The sequence below is a fragment of the Hoplias malabaricus genome, chromosome 7 (genome assembly GCF_029633855.1).
Source record: "Hoplias malabaricus isolate fHopMal1 chromosome 7, fHopMal1.hap1, whole genome shotgun sequence".
In the NCBI taxonomy this organism is placed as follows: Eukaryota; Metazoa; Chordata; class Actinopteri; order Characiformes; family Erythrinidae; genus Hoplias; species Hoplias malabaricus.
In genome coordinates, this window is record NC_089806.1 from 28,163,393 (window position 1) to 28,181,298 (window position 17,906).

Sequence of the window (17,906 nt, forward strand, 5' to 3'; positions counted from 1 at the left end):
AATGTGGAAAAATATTTTCAATGTTTTTTTTATTGCTTTTTATATTTCACATAATTTGGATTTGTGGTAAACTGAGAACTGGGCCGTGGATCCACGTTCAGTCCAAAAAAACAAAAACAACACATGAATACACAATGAGTAAATAGCGCCTAACTTTACCGATAGCATTGTTGTGGTTTTCAAAGCCTGCAATTTATAGGGATGGGGTTTTGTGACGTCACTGGCTCCATTTCATGTGGGAGCCCTGCCAGGGGAAAAGCGACAAACTTTAAGTAGGCCGAGCCATGTCAAATCGTATGGAGCCGGACCCATGTGGTAGAAAAGCACCATTAGCGTATAAGCTAGCACAGCAGTTTGCAGATTTGATTTGCCAAATAACTATCTATATCAACTCAAAAACAGACTCAATTTTCATTTGGTTACAATAATATTTTCCTTTTGCTTTTAATTTTAACATTTAATAGCCATTATGTATGATAAAGTTATGTTATTGTTAGATGAAGTCTGCTTATTGTTAGGTGAAATCTGCTTCCACTATGTCTAGAAATAGAGGTATGATTGAGGAGTCCAGTGAAAGGGGATTGTGAGTAACAAGACACAACAGTGAGGACAATCACTGGTGCAAAGAAATAATATTTCAAGTTATTTTAATTTAAAAATTTTGAAAGAAACCACTAGAATCATATAAAACACACAACAAATAATACATCCAAGTGTAAATAATACAGTATTACACAAACCATTTTAGAATAAGTTGGGACACTGTGCAAAATGTAAATAACAACAAAATGCAGTTATATGCAAATGAACACTATTTAATAAGAGAAATAGCACAATTACAATACTTTAAATATTCAAAAAATGTTTATAGGTTTTTGAAAAATATTTGCTCAATTTGAAATTGATGTCAGCAAAATATTACAGTAAATTTGGGAGAGGAAAACAAGTTAAATGTTTTCCCATTTTTGCTTGTTATCCTATTTCAGCTGCTTAATAGCTTGGGATCTCTGCTACTGTGTCTCTCCTTTCATAATGCACCAGTTGTTTTCATTCCATCTTAAATGAGCTTAGGTCCAGAGAAGGTGATTTTGTTTCAGGATAGTCATATGGCTTCTTCTATTCATTTGAGAGTGTTAACTTTCATTTATATATGTGGTGACAAAATGTGTTCACAGACAATTTTGGGAAATGTTTCTTAGCCTACTGTGGTTTTATGAATGCCGGATGACCGCTAGAGGGTGGCAAAGCCTATGGATCCATATCCCTGCACGCAGCATAGATCAAGATCGAGAATTTATACCAACACCTGCCCACCCTATAAAAGGGTGCATTCACATTATAATCGTCCCTCTAAAACTTCTCTCAGTATAACGCATTGCCCAAATGACAGGATACTCTGTCAGTCATCCGGCATCCATTAAAGCACACTTACATAACAAGCATTGTATTTCTTGCCTACTTTCCACCAGCCTATGGACAATAAAAATAATAATAATAATAACAAATGGAATTTTTAAAGCGCTTTTCAGTAACCCAAAGACACTGTTTACAATCAGATGAACACAAAGACAATGACATCCACAATCAAACAAAACAAGAGGAACAAATAACGCAAGGATAAAAACAAGGGCTAGTCAAGAAACAGAGAGATTAAATGCAGCTGCAAACAGGTGTGTTTTAAGATTGGATTTGAATAGCGATAGAGATGTTGACTGTTGAATTTCTGGAGGGAGGGAGTTCCAGAGGCGTGGGGCATGACTGGAGAAGGCTCTGTCTCCAAGACTACGCAACTTGGAAGGGGGAATGGTGAGTAAACCAACCGAGGAAGATCTGAGAATTCAATTAGGTGTGTATGGTTGAAGAAGGTCCGATAAGTAAGAGGGAGCTTGGTTATTGAGAGCTTTGTAGGTGAGAAGGAGGATTTTGAACTGAATACGATATTTAACAGGAAGCCAATGGAGGTTGTGAAGAACTGGGGTGATGTGGTGGTGGGACCGGTTGTGGGGGAGACGGGCAGCAGAGTTCTGGACCTTTTGGAGTTTATGTAGTAGTGAGGAGCTGATGCCAGAAAGAAGAGAGTTACAATAGTCAAGACGGCTGGAGATGAATGCATGGATGAGGCGTTCAGAAGCAGACTGGGAAAGAGAAGGACGGATTTTAGCAATGTTGCAAAGGTGGAAGAATAAAGTTTTTATGATGGAACTAACAGGGGAATTAAACGTGAGTGAAGAGTCAAGGGTGACACCAAGATTTCGGACCACAGTGGAGGGGGACAGGGTGACATAATAAATTGAGAGTATGAGGGAGCCAGTTTTATTGAGGGTAGATTTGGAGCCAATGATAATTATGTCAGTTTTATTTCTATTAAGCATCAGCGAATTTTGTGTCATCCAGTGCCTGATTTTTGAGAGACATAGTTCAAATTTGGAGAGTGGTGGGTCATTGAAAGAATTGGTCCGGAGGTAAATCTGTGTGTAAATCAGTATAACAATGAAAATCAAGATTGAAATGATGGCCGAGGGGAAGTATATAGACAATAAATAGTAATGGGCCAAGGACAGAGCCTTGTGGGACCCATTGTGAGATGGATGAAATGGTTGAACTATGTGTAGAAAGTGTGACAAATTGTTTTCGATCTGTTAGGTAAGATATAAACCTGTCAAGGGCAGAACCAGTGACACCCAATTCACGCAGTCTTGAAAAGAGGATGGCATGATTTCCTGTGTTGAAGGCAGAACTTAAATCAAGGAGGACCACAATACTTAGGGCTCCCGTATCTGCAGCCACCAGCAGATCATTGATAACTTTGACCAAGGCAGTTTCGGTACTATGGTGAGGGCGAAAACCAGACTGAAATGAGTCGAGTAGGTCATTGGATTCTAGGTATGTTGTCAGCTGGATGGCTACGACATGTTCAAGGATTTTAGAAAAGAATGGAAGATTTGAAATCGGACAGAAAATTATTTAGATTTGCTGGGTCAAGACCAGGTTTTTTAAGGATAGGTGTAACTGCAGCTAATTTGTAAACTGAGGGGACATGGCCAGAAAACAGTGACTGGTTAATTATAGAGGTTAGATGAGGGACCAAAGCAGACATGCAGTCTTTCGTTAGTGAGGTAGGGAGGGGATCAAGAGAGCAGGTGGTACTTTTAGAATGGGTAATGATATCACTGATGAGAGAAGGAGTAATAGGGTTGAAATCAGAAAAACAGGGCATGGATATAGAACAGACTGAGGGCTGTGGAGACAGTGAAGGAGGAAAGGTGGATTTAGATGAGATGATTGTAAGAGAGTTATTAATATTGGAAATTTTATCTTCAAAGAAGTGTAAGGAGGAGTTATAGAGTTCAGAGGAGGGTGTCATATTGCTGCCAGGGGCTTTGAAAAGTTTAGAGATTGTTGAAAAGAGATTACGGGGGTTAGCATTAGGCTTATTAATAAGACCTGAGAAATGCCTAGACTTGGCGGTGTGTAAGGAATCTCTGTATTTGCGTATGTATTGCATATAAGCATCAGCATGCACCGTTAACTTGTTTTTTTTGTACAGCCTTTCAAACTGACGTCTGGCTTGCTTCATAGTCCGCAGCTCAGTGGTGAACCAAGGAGCAGAAGTGGTGAAAGAGACCAGTTTGGTTTTCACAGGAGCAGATGCATTGAGGGACATGGAAAGAGCAGAGTTAAGCATTGTGGCATGTACCTCAGGAGAGGATGGAGCAGTGAGAACAGGAAAGCTCATATTGATGGACTGAGAGAAGGAACAGGGATCAACAGATTTAATATTACAGAAAGAGATAAGTATTTTACCAGATTGGTGAGCTAAATTCATAGGGAGAGAGAATAGAAGAATCAGGACAGAAGAAGAACAGACTAGGTCAAGTGTGTGACCTTTGACATGAGTAGGAAAATCTACATGTTGAGTGAAGGAAAAGCACTCAAGGAGAGCTAAAAAATCAGTCACAAATTTGATGTCAGGAGTGTTAACATGTATATTGAAGTCACCTAGTAGCAACAGTCGAGAAGAAGAAGAGTTGGCAAGACTGAGTAGCTCAGATAATTCAGAGAAAAAGGATGAATTAGATTTCAGGGGGCGATAGATGAGGAGTGCAGTAACCAGGTGTTTTGACTGCAAGATACTCAAATGATGATGGTGAGGAAACAAGTTCAGTAATTCTGAGATTGTTGTTAAAGATTACTGCCAGAACGCCCCCACGCCCTGAGGAATGTGGTTTTTGCACATAATTAAAGTTGGGTGGGGTTGTTTGGTTGAGAGAATAGTAATCACCTGGTTGTTGCCATGTTTCTGTTAGAAAAATGAGATCAAGTGCATTGTCCAATATTAGATCTTGCAATAGATAAGATTTGTTAGTGAGTGAGCAGACATTAAGGAGGGCAAATGAGGAACCAGTGGAAACAGGGGTAAGAGGGCGTAAATTAGACAGATTAGAAAAATGTTTTGTAAAATGAGCTGGTGAGCGAGACAGTCCATAAAGAGCAAATGTTACTACCATTGGAATAGTGTACACATTTGTTGCGATTTAGCCTTGAGCCACGGTGAATATAACGTCGCCGGTTGAGTAAACCAGCTCTGCAGGCAGCAACAGCAGAGTGTTTAGAAAGACAGTGAGAATACCTATATTTACATAGTTCATCAGCCATATAACTAACAAACAGTGAGTTGAACAGGGTGTCGGAGTTCATGTGGGGGCTGTCAAGGATGGGAAAAAGTGGAATAGCCAGCAATAAAGTCATAGCAGATAGCAGGTGCAGTGTCAGTGGGTTGGAACAAAATAATTGCATAGCCACAATGCTAGCAGACACTGTAGGCAGGAACCGCAGATTTGGAGCAGGGCAGCAATGAAGCTAACTGGGACAGCAGCTGGGATCCAAAAAGTTGGAGCAGGACAAAAGCGAAGCCAGCCGGAACAGTAGTTGGGATCCGCGAAGTTGGAGCAGGACAGGGGCGAGACCAACTGGAACAGCAGCCAAGATCCGCAAAGTTGGAGCAGGACAGCGGCAAGGCCAACTGGAAAAGCAGCTGAGGCAGGACAGCCTCGGTGCAAACTGGCCTGAATCCGCAGGGTTGGGATAGGACAGTCAGAAAACTGTGAGGATTACAACTGAGTATCCACAAAGTCAACAAGAACGGGGATCAAACAAGACAAAACATACGGGGAGAAGCAGCAGTCAACATAGCGATGCCAGCGTGCTCTAACCCGAGAAGCAGACATGAGACACGAACAGTATACCACATACTGGCAAGGTCAGGAGAACAGACGCACATCATCAGGGCTGGTTAATGGTCGACAGAATAGAAGTGCCCAGGGATGCTGATACGTTGATACTATAGAACCTCCAGAAGGTCAAAGAAGATGACCAAGTGACTGCTGCTCAAATGTCTGAAAGAGGAATTATTCTAAAGGCAGCCCAGCCCATCTAAAATGTCTGTGTATGCAGATACCTCAATAGACTGATTGATAAAGCTCAGGGACAAATCCTTAGGCAAAAAAGATGGATTCGGCCACAAGATGACAGCTGAAACATCCAGTTTCTTCTGCAAACAGTCAGGACTGACAGAAAGCGCATGTAATTCACTAACCTAATGCAAGAAGGCAATCTTAAGGGAAACCCATTTCAAGTTGGTCTGTGCCAAGTGTTCAAATGGAGCCCTACACAAGAATCTAGCGCAAATTCCTTTGGGAAATATGCAGAATTCTGAAAGGGTAGAGGCAACAGGCATCTTTTGAGAATGCTACAGACCAGCTTTTGAAAGCCCAAAGATGTGGGCCCCACAGGCCAAGAACCGCCAGGTGGTGTCAGAGTGCACCCCAAACTAGGAGCAATGCATTGGTGGTCACCACCTCTCTGTGTGTAGAGGTGGAACCCAGGGGAAAGACTGGTCTACAGCAAACTAAAATCTCATCCCTCAACAAGGCTTACATGTGCAATTTGTAGAGGAAGTAGCTCCAACAGACCCAATGACAAAACCTTAGCAGCTGCAGAGGGCATGCCATGCAGGTGTAAGATTAGACTGACCCAGTTTGAAATGGGCCATGAAGGCAAAGATGTCTGACACACGACGTGGAGACGAGGTCATGCACTGTGAATTTAGTGCCATGTCTATGAACTGAGTGATCTGGGTCAGGGTAGGTGAGCTTTTCTCCATTTTGACAGTTAGCCCCAGTATGCAAATGTGGAACTGCAGTGCATCTATATCCACCTTGAGCCTACTCCTGTGATGGAGAGCAGACCCACCTGAATGCACCTGGAAAAATTCGGACCTGGAACACACAGTTCCAGAAAGAATACCTCAGAAAACTCTGATGGGCTGGAGCAATGGGGACATGAAAAAATGCATCCTTTAGGTAGAGGGTTGAAGACCACTCGTTGGCTGACACGTCTGCCATGCAGTAATTTTAATGGAAGTATATTCAAATAGCTGTTCAACCACCTTAGGTCCAAGATTGGATGGAAGCCTCGGTCCGCTTTGGGAATGAGAAAGTAAATCGAGTAAAACCCCTGGAAATACTTGGAGCTCACAACCTCCTCTATAGCAGATTTTATTATGAGAGAACTTATAACTGCCTGGAGGGCAGCAGCTTGAACTGAACAGGTGTCAGCCTGAGCCGTGTATATTGAGGGGGCCAACAGTAGTCTGTAGGCCCTTGCAAAGTGGAGATGTCGTGGCCCAAGTGATGTTAGGCGCTGTTGTGAGGATGGTGGTCGGCAGTGAGTGGCAGGGCCTTGTTGAGGGTTTTCTTAGCGGCTGATCTGAACAAGTGACCAGGCACAAACGGGAGGTTGCACAGTGTAAGTCTCTAGCAAGGGGATCTGAGACAGACAGACAGACAGACAGACCTGCTTGTGCGTACACTAATTAGGTCATAAGCTATTCTGACTCCCAAGTCCCAATGTGTCCAAATTATTTGGTTCTGTCCCTATATATTGCACTGCAGCCTCTATTACCAAAAGAAGATGGGACACTGGGGGAGGGGGGGCATCTAATATGGGCTACCTGAAATAGACACTGAAACCTGTGATTGGCTGCCCTACCTCCAAGCCAAACTGGGATAAAGCTGTTCAAATAGGGGATAGCATGGAGTCTGTGGTAGCTTGGCTTTCACTCACTTCAGCCATTCCTGTGCCAGAAAGTGTGTCCTTCAGTGATGAACAGGAAAAAAGTGGCGTTACAGAGGGTTGTATGGAGTGTTAATGGCAGCCATAGTGAGTCTGGGTGAGTCTTCAACGCCAGACAGGCAGGACAGTCACTATGGCCGTCACGTAGCTGGAGGGGTGTTAGACACATTTGGCACATTGGGTTGCCCATAGTGAGTGTGTTGCACTTAAGAGTATATAAACACAGTGTTCCACTTCCACTCAACCCCAAATACCCCCACTCAACACAATAAAAACAAGTGTAAAAGCTGCACTCTGTGTGATCAGACTGACCCAGTCTGATCACTGGATGTGTTCAAAACACATAAGAGAGAGAGAGATGGAATAACTGGAAAACTCTGCTCAGTACAGCTGGAAATCCACTCCATTGTGCTTGGAGTTACAAAGGAGAGACTGGGGTAACCAAACAACTCCAATCATTAAGGCCAGGAGTGCATCTTGCGATTCAAGGGAGAGATCAGATCAGCAATTTCAGTTAAATATATCATATAGCAGGCGAACACAGTGATATTTGAGAGGTGAAATGAATTTTATAGGATTTACAAAAAGTGTGCAATAATTAAATTTAGGCAGGTGCATAAATTTGGGCACCTTGTCGTTTTATTGATTGAATACTTTTAGCACTAATTATTGGAACACATAATACATACACAGGTAAATCAAATTATGAGAAAGTGTTAATGTGGCCAGTTGCAAGTTTGTATCCTCTTTGCATCTTCTCTGAAGAGTGGCAACATGGGAGACAAGACACATACTTGTTACCCACAGTAAAATTTGGTGGTGTTTCCATCATTCTGCAAATGCAGTTGAGGGTCACATGGATTCCAGTCAATATCAGCAGATTCTTGAGAACAGTGTTCAAGAATCAGTGACAAAGTTGTGCTGGATACTTCAACAAGACAACGACCCTAAACACTGCTCAAAATCTACTAAGGCATTCATACAGAGGAATAAGTACAACATTCTGGAATGGCCATCTCAGTCCCCAGACCTGAATAGTATTGAAAATCTGTGGTGTGATTTAAAGTGAGCAGTCGATGCTTGGAAACCATCAAACCTGACTGAATTGGAGATGTTTTGTAAAGAGGAATAGTCCAAAATATCTTCAATCAGAATCCATACTCTCATTTTAAGCTATAGGAAGTGTTTAGAGACTGTTATTTCTGCGAAAGGAGGATCTACTAAATATTGATGTAATTTTGTTTAAAAAATTATTGCACACTTTCTGTAACTTCTATAAACTTAATTTCACTTCTCAAATATCACCGTTTTCGTCTGCTTTATGATATATTTAACTGAAATGCTGATCCGAACAACCAATGACTTATAAAGGAAAATTTTGGTAATTGGCCCAAACTTTTTCATACCACTGTAGTTATGCATTCTTTGTGTTCCATCAAGGAAAAAGTGCTGCAAAAGATTGTGTCTCCATTTGTTATGCTCATGGGGACATTATTTTATCCAAAAGTACACTGGTGGTTTGGCTTCCATTTTAGCACTCATGAACATAGATTGATACTTAATCATTTTGTCATTTTAAATTAAAGTCATTTTTAATACTATGAAAATTACAAAAGAGAGGGACAGTGTTTGAATTTTTAATTGCAATTATACATTATGAAAAAAACACTTCAAAACTTATTTGTACAATTAATATGTGTAGGACATGTTTAGAATATTTAGAGATTTACAGCCAGTGTAACATTTTACATTACATTTGAATGAAGAACATTTGTACTGTTGTGCAAATATGAATTTTAGAGTTTGGGGGGGAAAGTTTTTATTTAAACTTCAAGTCAATAATTCCCACAGCTCTGGGTCTGGTTGTGTTGTTTTTGATAACCCTGAATCTTACAGAGGGAATAGACTGAAGTAGCTGGTGTGCAAGGTTTGAGTGTTCAGCTAAAATCTTTCCAGACTGTAAAGTATGGGTTACATTGGCTCAACATGTAGTATCGCTATCACAAAGATTCCGTTTCCTTTAAATGCTCTGGTTTCCTCCCACTGTCCAAAAATACTTTGATTGCTGGACTGGCTATATAAAAGTGTCCACAAGTATAAGTAAGTGTGTGTGTGTGTGTGTGTGTGTGTGTGTGTTATGGACCGCCATACTGGGTGTGTGCCTACCTTTTGTCCAGTGATTCTGGGTAGGCTCTGGACCCACCATGACCCTAGACAGGATAAAGCATTTACAAAAAAATTATGAACAAATGAATGAATATCAAGTATGTCATGTGCTGTGTGTGTTTGGATAAGCTGTCTTTTGTTGCTTATATATGTAACAGGAGTTTGATAAGAACATGGCAAGGAGAGAGGTTAAGCAACAGGGAGAGATCAGTATTCTCTCAGTATTGTGAAGTAGCCAAACCAGATTGTTATGAATGACTGATTTATCAGGACCTGTGGCAGGTTTTTTGCTCCCCGTTGCCTCAGGAATAAAACATTTTGCTTTTTATGGCAATGGTGACATGTCCCCCTAAATTGTGGTGACCAGGAATTCCAGTGTCTGCACAGTGAAAACAGAAAATCTTTGATAGCCCACTACCTGCATTTCCCAGTGCAGTAATATTTAAGGATAACAAATGTCATTACTAAGTCTTGTGAAATGTAATTTCACTGATCAATTAATAATCTTCTGTAACTGCTTCATCCTGGTCTGGGGCCCACTCTGTATAACTGGGAGCAAGGCAGTAGCCGTCCCTGGATAAGACACCAGTCAAAGGAATTCAAATTGGTATTTGAACCAATTCAAATACCAACATATATATTTGATTGTGAGGGGAAACCCATGCACACACAGGGAGCATCACCTGTACTGTCTCCACACTGACAGGGACCAGTTATGGAGCTTGAACCCACAACCCTAAGATCTTGAAGCTCTCTGGCAGTGAAACTACAGGTTGTGAACCAAACTACCAATTCAGGGTCGCGGTGGGTTCAGAGTCTGCACATTTGCACTGGGTCAGGGGTCTTTTAAACTGGAGTGTGTCCAAATGGAAGACTGTTCTGTGGCCAGATGAGTCACGATTTGAAGTTCTTTATGGAACACTGGGACGCCATGTCATCCGGACCAGAGAGGACAAGGATAACCCAAGTTGATATCAACGCTCCGTTCAGAAGCCTGCATCACTGATGGTATGGGGTTGCATGAGTGCTTGTGTCATGGGCAGCTTGCATGTCTGGAAACGCACCATTAATGCATAGAACTATGTTCAGGTTCTAGAATAACATATGCTTCCATCTAGACGTCATCACTTTCAGGGAAGACCCTGCATTTTTCAACAAGATAATGCCAGACCACATTCTGCAGCAATCACAACATCATGGCTACGTAGGAGAAGGATCCGGGTACTGCAATGGCCAGCCTGCAATCCAGATCTTTCACCTATAGAGAACATTTGGCGCATCATAAAGAGGAAGGTGCGACAAAGAAGGCCCAAGACGATTGAACAGTTAGAGGTCTGTATTAGACATGAATGGGAGAGCATTCCTATTTCTAAACTTGAGAAACTGGTCTCCTCTGTCCCCAGATGTCTGTTGAGTGTTGTGAGAAGAAGGGGGGATGCCACACAGTGGTGGTCTGAATATTCTGAATCACATCCAATGTTTACACGAGTCCATAAGGATTGCTTTGGTACAATGCATACATTAGGCTAAACAACATGGCAGCAGCCAATGCAACATTATCTAACTCCTGCAATACCACTTGACCATTGAGTAAAGTATCATCTGACTTATCCACATCTCTTTTCAGATGTTTAATTAAGCAATAATATATGAGAGGGAGTGCTATAATGTGAGATATTGGCCGAAGATCTCATGTTATAGCACGAACCTTGAATGTATTATTGCGATTATACCACAGTTCGTTATCACTGTTTATTATTAGGTTTTAAGATAAAGAAGACTGTGAAAATTGTTTGTTTGTTTGTTTGTTTATCAACCTTCTGTGAGGAAGAATAGTTCCATTCCATCACATATTCCAAACAAGGCTGCATTATTCAGGGCTGCTCTCTGTGTGTGAAAGAAAATTATCCAAATCACCATTGGGTGAAAAAGTCCAAGCACCATGCTGGCATTGTTGCTAGGTTACATATATTTTGCGAAGTGATACTTGAAGAGCATTGGTCAGAGTGCCATTATCATGTAATATTTGCACTCCTGGAACGTCTCTCAACCAATCACATTGCGGGGTCAGAACTAACTGTGGTATAATAATGTATATTCCCACTGTTGTCTCCTCAATGGATACTTGGCTGAGAGTTCCATCTTCTGCCTGCAGAATATTAATTAAAAAAGAACAAAAATTAGATTATAAAAATGTGCATACAGTTAATAGTACAATTATTATATGCATTCAGAAATGTCATAAGAAAAATGAAGGATGAAAACACTCATATTCATTGCTATGTTTTAAGCTTCTGTAGTATTTATACAAGATGTAGGTCAGTGTATGTCTATGAATTTACATATTTTGTAGGATCTTTTAAATGCTGTCCTCTAATCCTCAGTTATTTTGACTAAGTACACTTCTACAAAAATAAATAAATGGAACACTTAAACAACACAATGTAAAGTAAATCAAACTTCTGTGAAATCAACCTGTCCAGTTAGGAAGCAACACTTATTGTTATAAATTTCACCTGCGGTTGTGCAAATGGAGCAGACAACAGGTAGAAATGAGAGGCAATTAGCAAGACACCCCCTATAAATGAGTGGTTCTGCAGGTGGTGACCACCTGATCCTTTCTGGCAGATGTTTTGGTCACTTTTGCATTTGTCAGTGCTCTCACCACTAGAGGTAGCATGAGGTGGTGTCTACAACCCACAGAAGTTGTTCAGGTTGTGCCACTCATCCAGAATGGCACATCAATGCGAGCTGTGGCAAGGTTTGCTGTGTCTGTCAGCACAGTGTCCAGAGCATGGAGGAGATACCAGGAATGTGGAGGGGACCATAGGAGGGCAACAAACAGCAGCAGGACCACTGCTTCTTCCTTTGTGCAAGGAGGAACAGGAGGATCAGTACCAGAGCCCTGCAAAATGACATCCAGCAAGCCACGAATATCCATGTTTCTACGCAAACAAAAACAGACCTCATGTGGGCCTGATGTTCACAAGTGGGGCTTGTACTTACAGCCCAACGCCGTGCAGGGCGATTGGCATTTGCCAGGGAACACCAAGATTGGCATATTTGACATTGGTGTGCTCTTCACAAATGAGAGCAGGTTCACACTGAGCACATGTGACAGATGTGACAGAGTCTGGAGACGCTGTGGAGAACGTTCTGCTACCTGCTACATCCTCCAGTATGACCGGTTTGGCAGTGGGTCTGTAATGGTGTGGGGAGGCATTTTTTGGAGGGCATTGATGCTATGGCCTAGCCTGCCCATTCCCCATACCTGAATCTAATAGAGCACATCTGGGACATCACCAATACACCATTGCACCACAGACTGTCCAGGAGTTGACTGATGCTTTAATCCAGGTCTAGGAGGAGATCACTCAGGAGAACACCCACCACCTCATCAGGAGCATGCATTGTAGGGAGGTCATACAGGCACGTGGAGGTCACACACAGTACTGAGCCTCATTTTAACTTATCTTGAGGAAATTCCACTGAAGTTGGATCAGCCTGTAATATGATTTTTTTATTTTGAGTATGAATATAATAATAATAATAATAATAATAAAAACACAATTTATTTTTGGCGCCTATCAAGTCTCTCCAGTACTGGGATTTTGCTGTGTGAAGGTTGTCTTTACATAGAAGAAGATGGTTATGATACAGATCCTTGTGAATTATGAGCCAGCTGGCATCCAGTAGCTTTGAGCTGACGTAGGTGAGATGAGAACCAAGGAGCTGATTGGGTGAAAAAGACAGTCCGGGTTTTTAGTGAGTCCAGTAGAGAGTGAAGTCCCATGTTATAGAGATGAACCAAATCATCAGTAGTGGCTGAATTACTAGGATTAGGAAGACTGTCAATATCTAATAAAAGTGAATTTAGGTTAATATTTTTGATATTACGATAAGTGGTCTACTTTTAGATGGAGCCATACTGATTCAGGTTTGCACACACTGAAGCTGGTATTTTGGCCCATTCCTCCATGCAGTTCTTCTCTAGAGCAGCAACCTCCACAAAATTTCTAAGGGTTTAAGGCCTGGAGACTGGCTAGGCCACTCCAGGACCTTGAAATGCTTTTTTTACGGAGCCACTCCTTCTTTGCATGAATGGTGTGTTTGGGATTATTGTCATGTGGGAAGACCCTGCCACATTCCATCTTCAATGCTCTCACACTGATGGAAGGAGGTATTGGCTTAAAATCTCACGATACATGGCCCCATTCATTCTTCCCTTAACACAGATCAGTCAGCCTGTCCTCTTTGCAGAGGAACAGCCCCAAAGTATGATGTTTCCACCCTCATGCTTCACAGATGGTATTCTTGGGATGCAATGCAACATTCTGTTTCCTCCAAACACGAAGAGTTGAGTTTTTACCAAAATGTTCCATTTTGGTTTCATCCATATGCTCTCTGGCAAACTTTAGACAGACCTGGACATGTACTGGCTTAAGCAGTCGGACACACCTGGCACTGCAGGATTTGAGTCCCTCTCGGCGTAGTGTATTACTGATGGTAGCCTTTGTTAATTTGGTCCCAGCTCTCTGCAGGTCATTCATCTGGTCCCTCCGTGTAGTTCTGGGACTTTTGCTCACCATTCTCATGATCATTTTGACCCCACGGGATGAGATCTTGCATGGGGCCCCAGATCGAGGAAGATTATCAATGGTCTTGTATGTCTTCAATTTTCTTACAATTGCTCCAACAGTTGATTTATTCACATCAACCTGCTTGCCTATTGTAGATTCACTCTTCCCAGCCTGGTGCAGGTCTACAATGTTCTTCCTGGTGTCCTTCGACAGCTCTTTGGTCTTGGTCATGGTTGAGTTTGGAGTCTAGACTGTTTCAAGCTGTGGACAGGTGTCTTTTATACAGATAATAAGGGTCAAACAGGTGTCATTAATACAGGTGATGAGTGGAGGATGTAAGAGCTTCTTAAAAAGAATTTACAGTTCTGTGAGAGCCAGAAATCTTGCTTGTTTGTGGGTGACCAAATACTTATTTTCCACGATAATTTACAAATAAATTCTTTACAATGAGATTTCCTGGATTTTTTTTTCTAATTTAATCTCTCATTGATATAGTGTACCTATGATGACAATTACAAACCTCTCTCATCTTTCTAAGTAGGAGAACTTATACTATCAGTGGCTGACTAAATACTATTTGCCCTACTGAATGTAGTTTAGTTTCAAAATACATTGTTTTGGATATTAAATATCTGTGCGTGTTTGTGAGGTGTCCTCTCGGCTGTGATTGAAGAAACCTCCCTGTACATACGAAATATGCACACACAGCAAAAATGTGGTCTAATATTACATTTAAGTACATTTTACGTTATAGCAGCCATGTAACTACATTCGCCCTACTTGATGCTTATGGTACTTCACTTCATAGGTCCAGCTCTACACAACTCATCTTGGTACGCTTAAAGCTTGTCGCTTTTCCATTGGCAGAGCTCCCCTGCAAAATTGAGCCGATGATGTCACAAAACCCTGTCTCTAATAGGAATCACTGGCTTTGAAAACTGCGACAACGATGGCAGTAAATTTGTGTGCTGTTTACCCATTGTATTCATGTGTTGTTTTTGTTTATTGTACTAAACATTGCTCCGTGCCCCAGTTCTCACAGATCTGTTTTACTTGTTGCACATTTGGGTTTCACTGGAAGTTTTCATCAGCCATATGAGGAGCATATAAATCTCTTCAAAAAACCTTGAGGTAAAGTTACAAGCTGCCATAGTGAGTCTGATAAAAATAAAAGTGAAAGCTGCTGTAACGTAAGAGATTTTACAAGTGATGGTTTATGCTGGATTTGAATGAGCTCTGCATTTCATGATGATAGACATCTCTCTGACCAATCAGTGCTCTGCAAGGCTTACATGTCACCATTTAGTACCTACTTGGGATGGTTGGAACCCAAAGTGAGATGGGACTGAAAATGTACCCAGTTCCAGGGACCTGGTACCATATTTGGCCAGTGGAAAAGCAAAAGATCTGTGCCGAGTTGAGTAGAGTCCTTTAGCTTCCATGCAGTGGAAAAGTTCCATCAGACATGTTTTAACACATCCGATGCCATAGCCAAGCTATGTTTAGCTTAGCTCTCCCCATGACGCCTATTAGCTTTTTTACTACTAAAGTTTAAGCAACTAATGTGAATTTGAACAGAAATGTGGACCTATGATATCCAACTCCTAAACAAATCCCATGCAAATATTACGTTAATGTATATAACTTAGATATGTATTATATAATGTATATAACTCAGTGTGATTAGTGAAGCTAATTAAGTGCTAGCATTAAAAAAAATTTGTTTCCTCTATAATAAACTTGGCGTGAAATCAGACTACCTCTATGACTGATATTTGATAGCTTGTAGTTATGCTCGCCATGCATGTCCTGAAATGTCAACTTTACTCTGTGCTGGAGCCTTGCCAAACCAGAACCTTTCAGTTATTAAAACATCACTTTTTTATTCTTCATGACTTAGATCAGTAGAACTTAAGTCAGTCAAGATAATTTTCTAAGTTAAATGTGCCTAGTTAAAAAGCTCGGTGAAGGTGACTAAACCATTTTGTGCAAGGGGCAAGGGTGCCTGTCCTCAGACACTATGTAAGCTAGGACATACAATTCAATCCATCAATCAACCCAAAATATTAACATGTACATTATTTAGCAACATTTTTGTGACCATTAAATTATATTAATATTTAAAGGAAAATAAAATTCCACACTCCTCAGGGGCCCTCTGCCCATTGGGGCCCTGGTATCTCAGTCACATTTTTTAACCCCACTAGGACGCCCCTGTATACTGTATGTATGTGGTAGTGAATTGTATCAGTCAGAATGATTCAAGCCTGTTAGAGTACTCTCAGAGTTTGGAAGAATATTGGCAATAATATTTGCCAAATATTAATCTGTTTCTGTGTTGGTTAATAATAATGTGTACGTAAAAGGTCAAGTTCAGTTCCAACCATGTAAGCTATTCCACATGTAACTACAGTACAAGCCCAATATATTTAAAATTTATGTAAAAGGCAAGACTTCTTGATTATACTTTAGTAAGTATACCTCCATCAAAATATTAATTATGAGTATAGGCCAAGTATACTTTTCTGTATACTTGTCAGTATACTTAAGTATAATTTTATTTAGTATGTCACTGATAAGTACATAAATATAAACTCAATGTGTACTCGCATTTTTTTTTTGTTTAAAAGAAGTTTACTAATAGCACACTTCAATAAACTTCTTTTTTGTAAAGGCATCCTAAATATATCCTCATTCTTTTATATAAAAAATTTACAAAAAATGTTTCAATCATCATTTCTTCACTGATATTATTGTTGCAGAGGTTTGTTCAACACTGGTCTCACTGTGTTTCCTGACCTAACACGGATCCACTCAGATGATCCCCTGTTTATGCTGTAAGCAAATGTTTATAAAAGGAACATTTAGTTTAAGTTCAAAACCCCCTGTACAACCCCATTTCCACCAATAATTGTGTGAAATTTGAATACAAATTATGCAATGATTTCATTTAATTGAAAATAGTACAAAGACAAAATATCTAAGAATTTTAAATAGGTTTTGGAATATATTTACCAGTTGTGAATTTTATGCTAACAAAATTTCTTAAAATATTTGGGGACAGGGCAAGACTGGTAATGTTGTGTAATGCTAAATATAAAGACATTAGAACATCTCAAATCATTATGTTAACTGGCAACTGGGCAGTAACTCTGGACCCCTGTGGTCTGATGAATCAAACCTTAAATTCTTTTTTAAAATCAAAAAGGTGTGGGGGTCCATTCATCATTTCACAGTTCAAAAGCCAGTAATGGTGATGGTACAAGAGTGCATTGGTGCATCATAAAATTGATTAGTGTCAACATTTGATATATTGCTTTTGTACTATTTTCAAACAAAGTGTTTCTGAACTTGGGAATGTATACATTAAATGGTTATGTTATTATAATGCAATGTTCTAGTCAAGATTTTCCCCAGTGTATGGAATTTTCAAATAAAATAAGCACAAATACAAAGATTTTTATACATTCTTTCAATTCTTTTTTGAAGAGAAATTACTGACAATCTGTACATCACTGAAATTCCAGCAAATGTATTCCAAGGCATAACCAATGATGTGCTAACAGTGTAAGTATTACAATAATTTCCATGTTTTAAGTTGTTTTCCTTATATTCAGTTTTTGCCACTTGAAAATGCAACTTCTTTCTTGTTAAAATAGAACTTGTCTGGGAATGTTTGCTGCTAGTGTTTAAGAAATGCAAAATCTGCTCAAAAAATAAAATTGCTTAATTGACACATGGAACAATGTATTATGCTATTTTTTTCTGTGCATTAATTCATGACTTTTAAAAGTTACATTAACCAAGTGTAAAAATAATATTTCTGTCCAACAGGATGTTATACAGTAATGGCCTCACCAAAATTCAACACCATGCCTTCAATGGAACAAAGCTAGATGCTGTGTAAGAATATTGGTTTGCTTATATAATGTTGTTTTTTTTTTTTTTTTTTTTTTTTTTTTTTTTTTTGTAAACTACACCTCATAACTCTTATGAACTTTGAAAGAACAACTTTATGGAGCTATG

The 17,906-nt window shown here is 40.1% G+C and overlaps 1 protein-coding gene across 4 annotated transcripts in view; it reads left to right on the top strand.

The window, feature by feature from the left end:
- tshr (thyroid stimulating hormone receptor) overlaps positions 1-17,906 on the top strand; it is a 132,546-nt gene that overhangs the window by 94,018 nt on the left and 20,622 nt on the right. For 3 of the 4 annotated variants that reach the window (XM_066676397.1, XM_066676396.1, XM_066676400.1), the window contains 3 exons: positions 16,643-16,717; positions 17,370-17,447; positions 17,715-17,783. In XM_066676397.1, coding sequence (XP_066532494.1) covers positions 16,643-16,717; positions 17,370-17,447; positions 17,715-17,783 — 222 coding nt within the window. The remainder of the gene's footprint in view (positions 1-16,642; positions 16,718-17,369; positions 17,448-17,714; positions 17,784-17,906) is intronic. The other variant, XM_066676399.1, reaches the window with a different exon arrangement.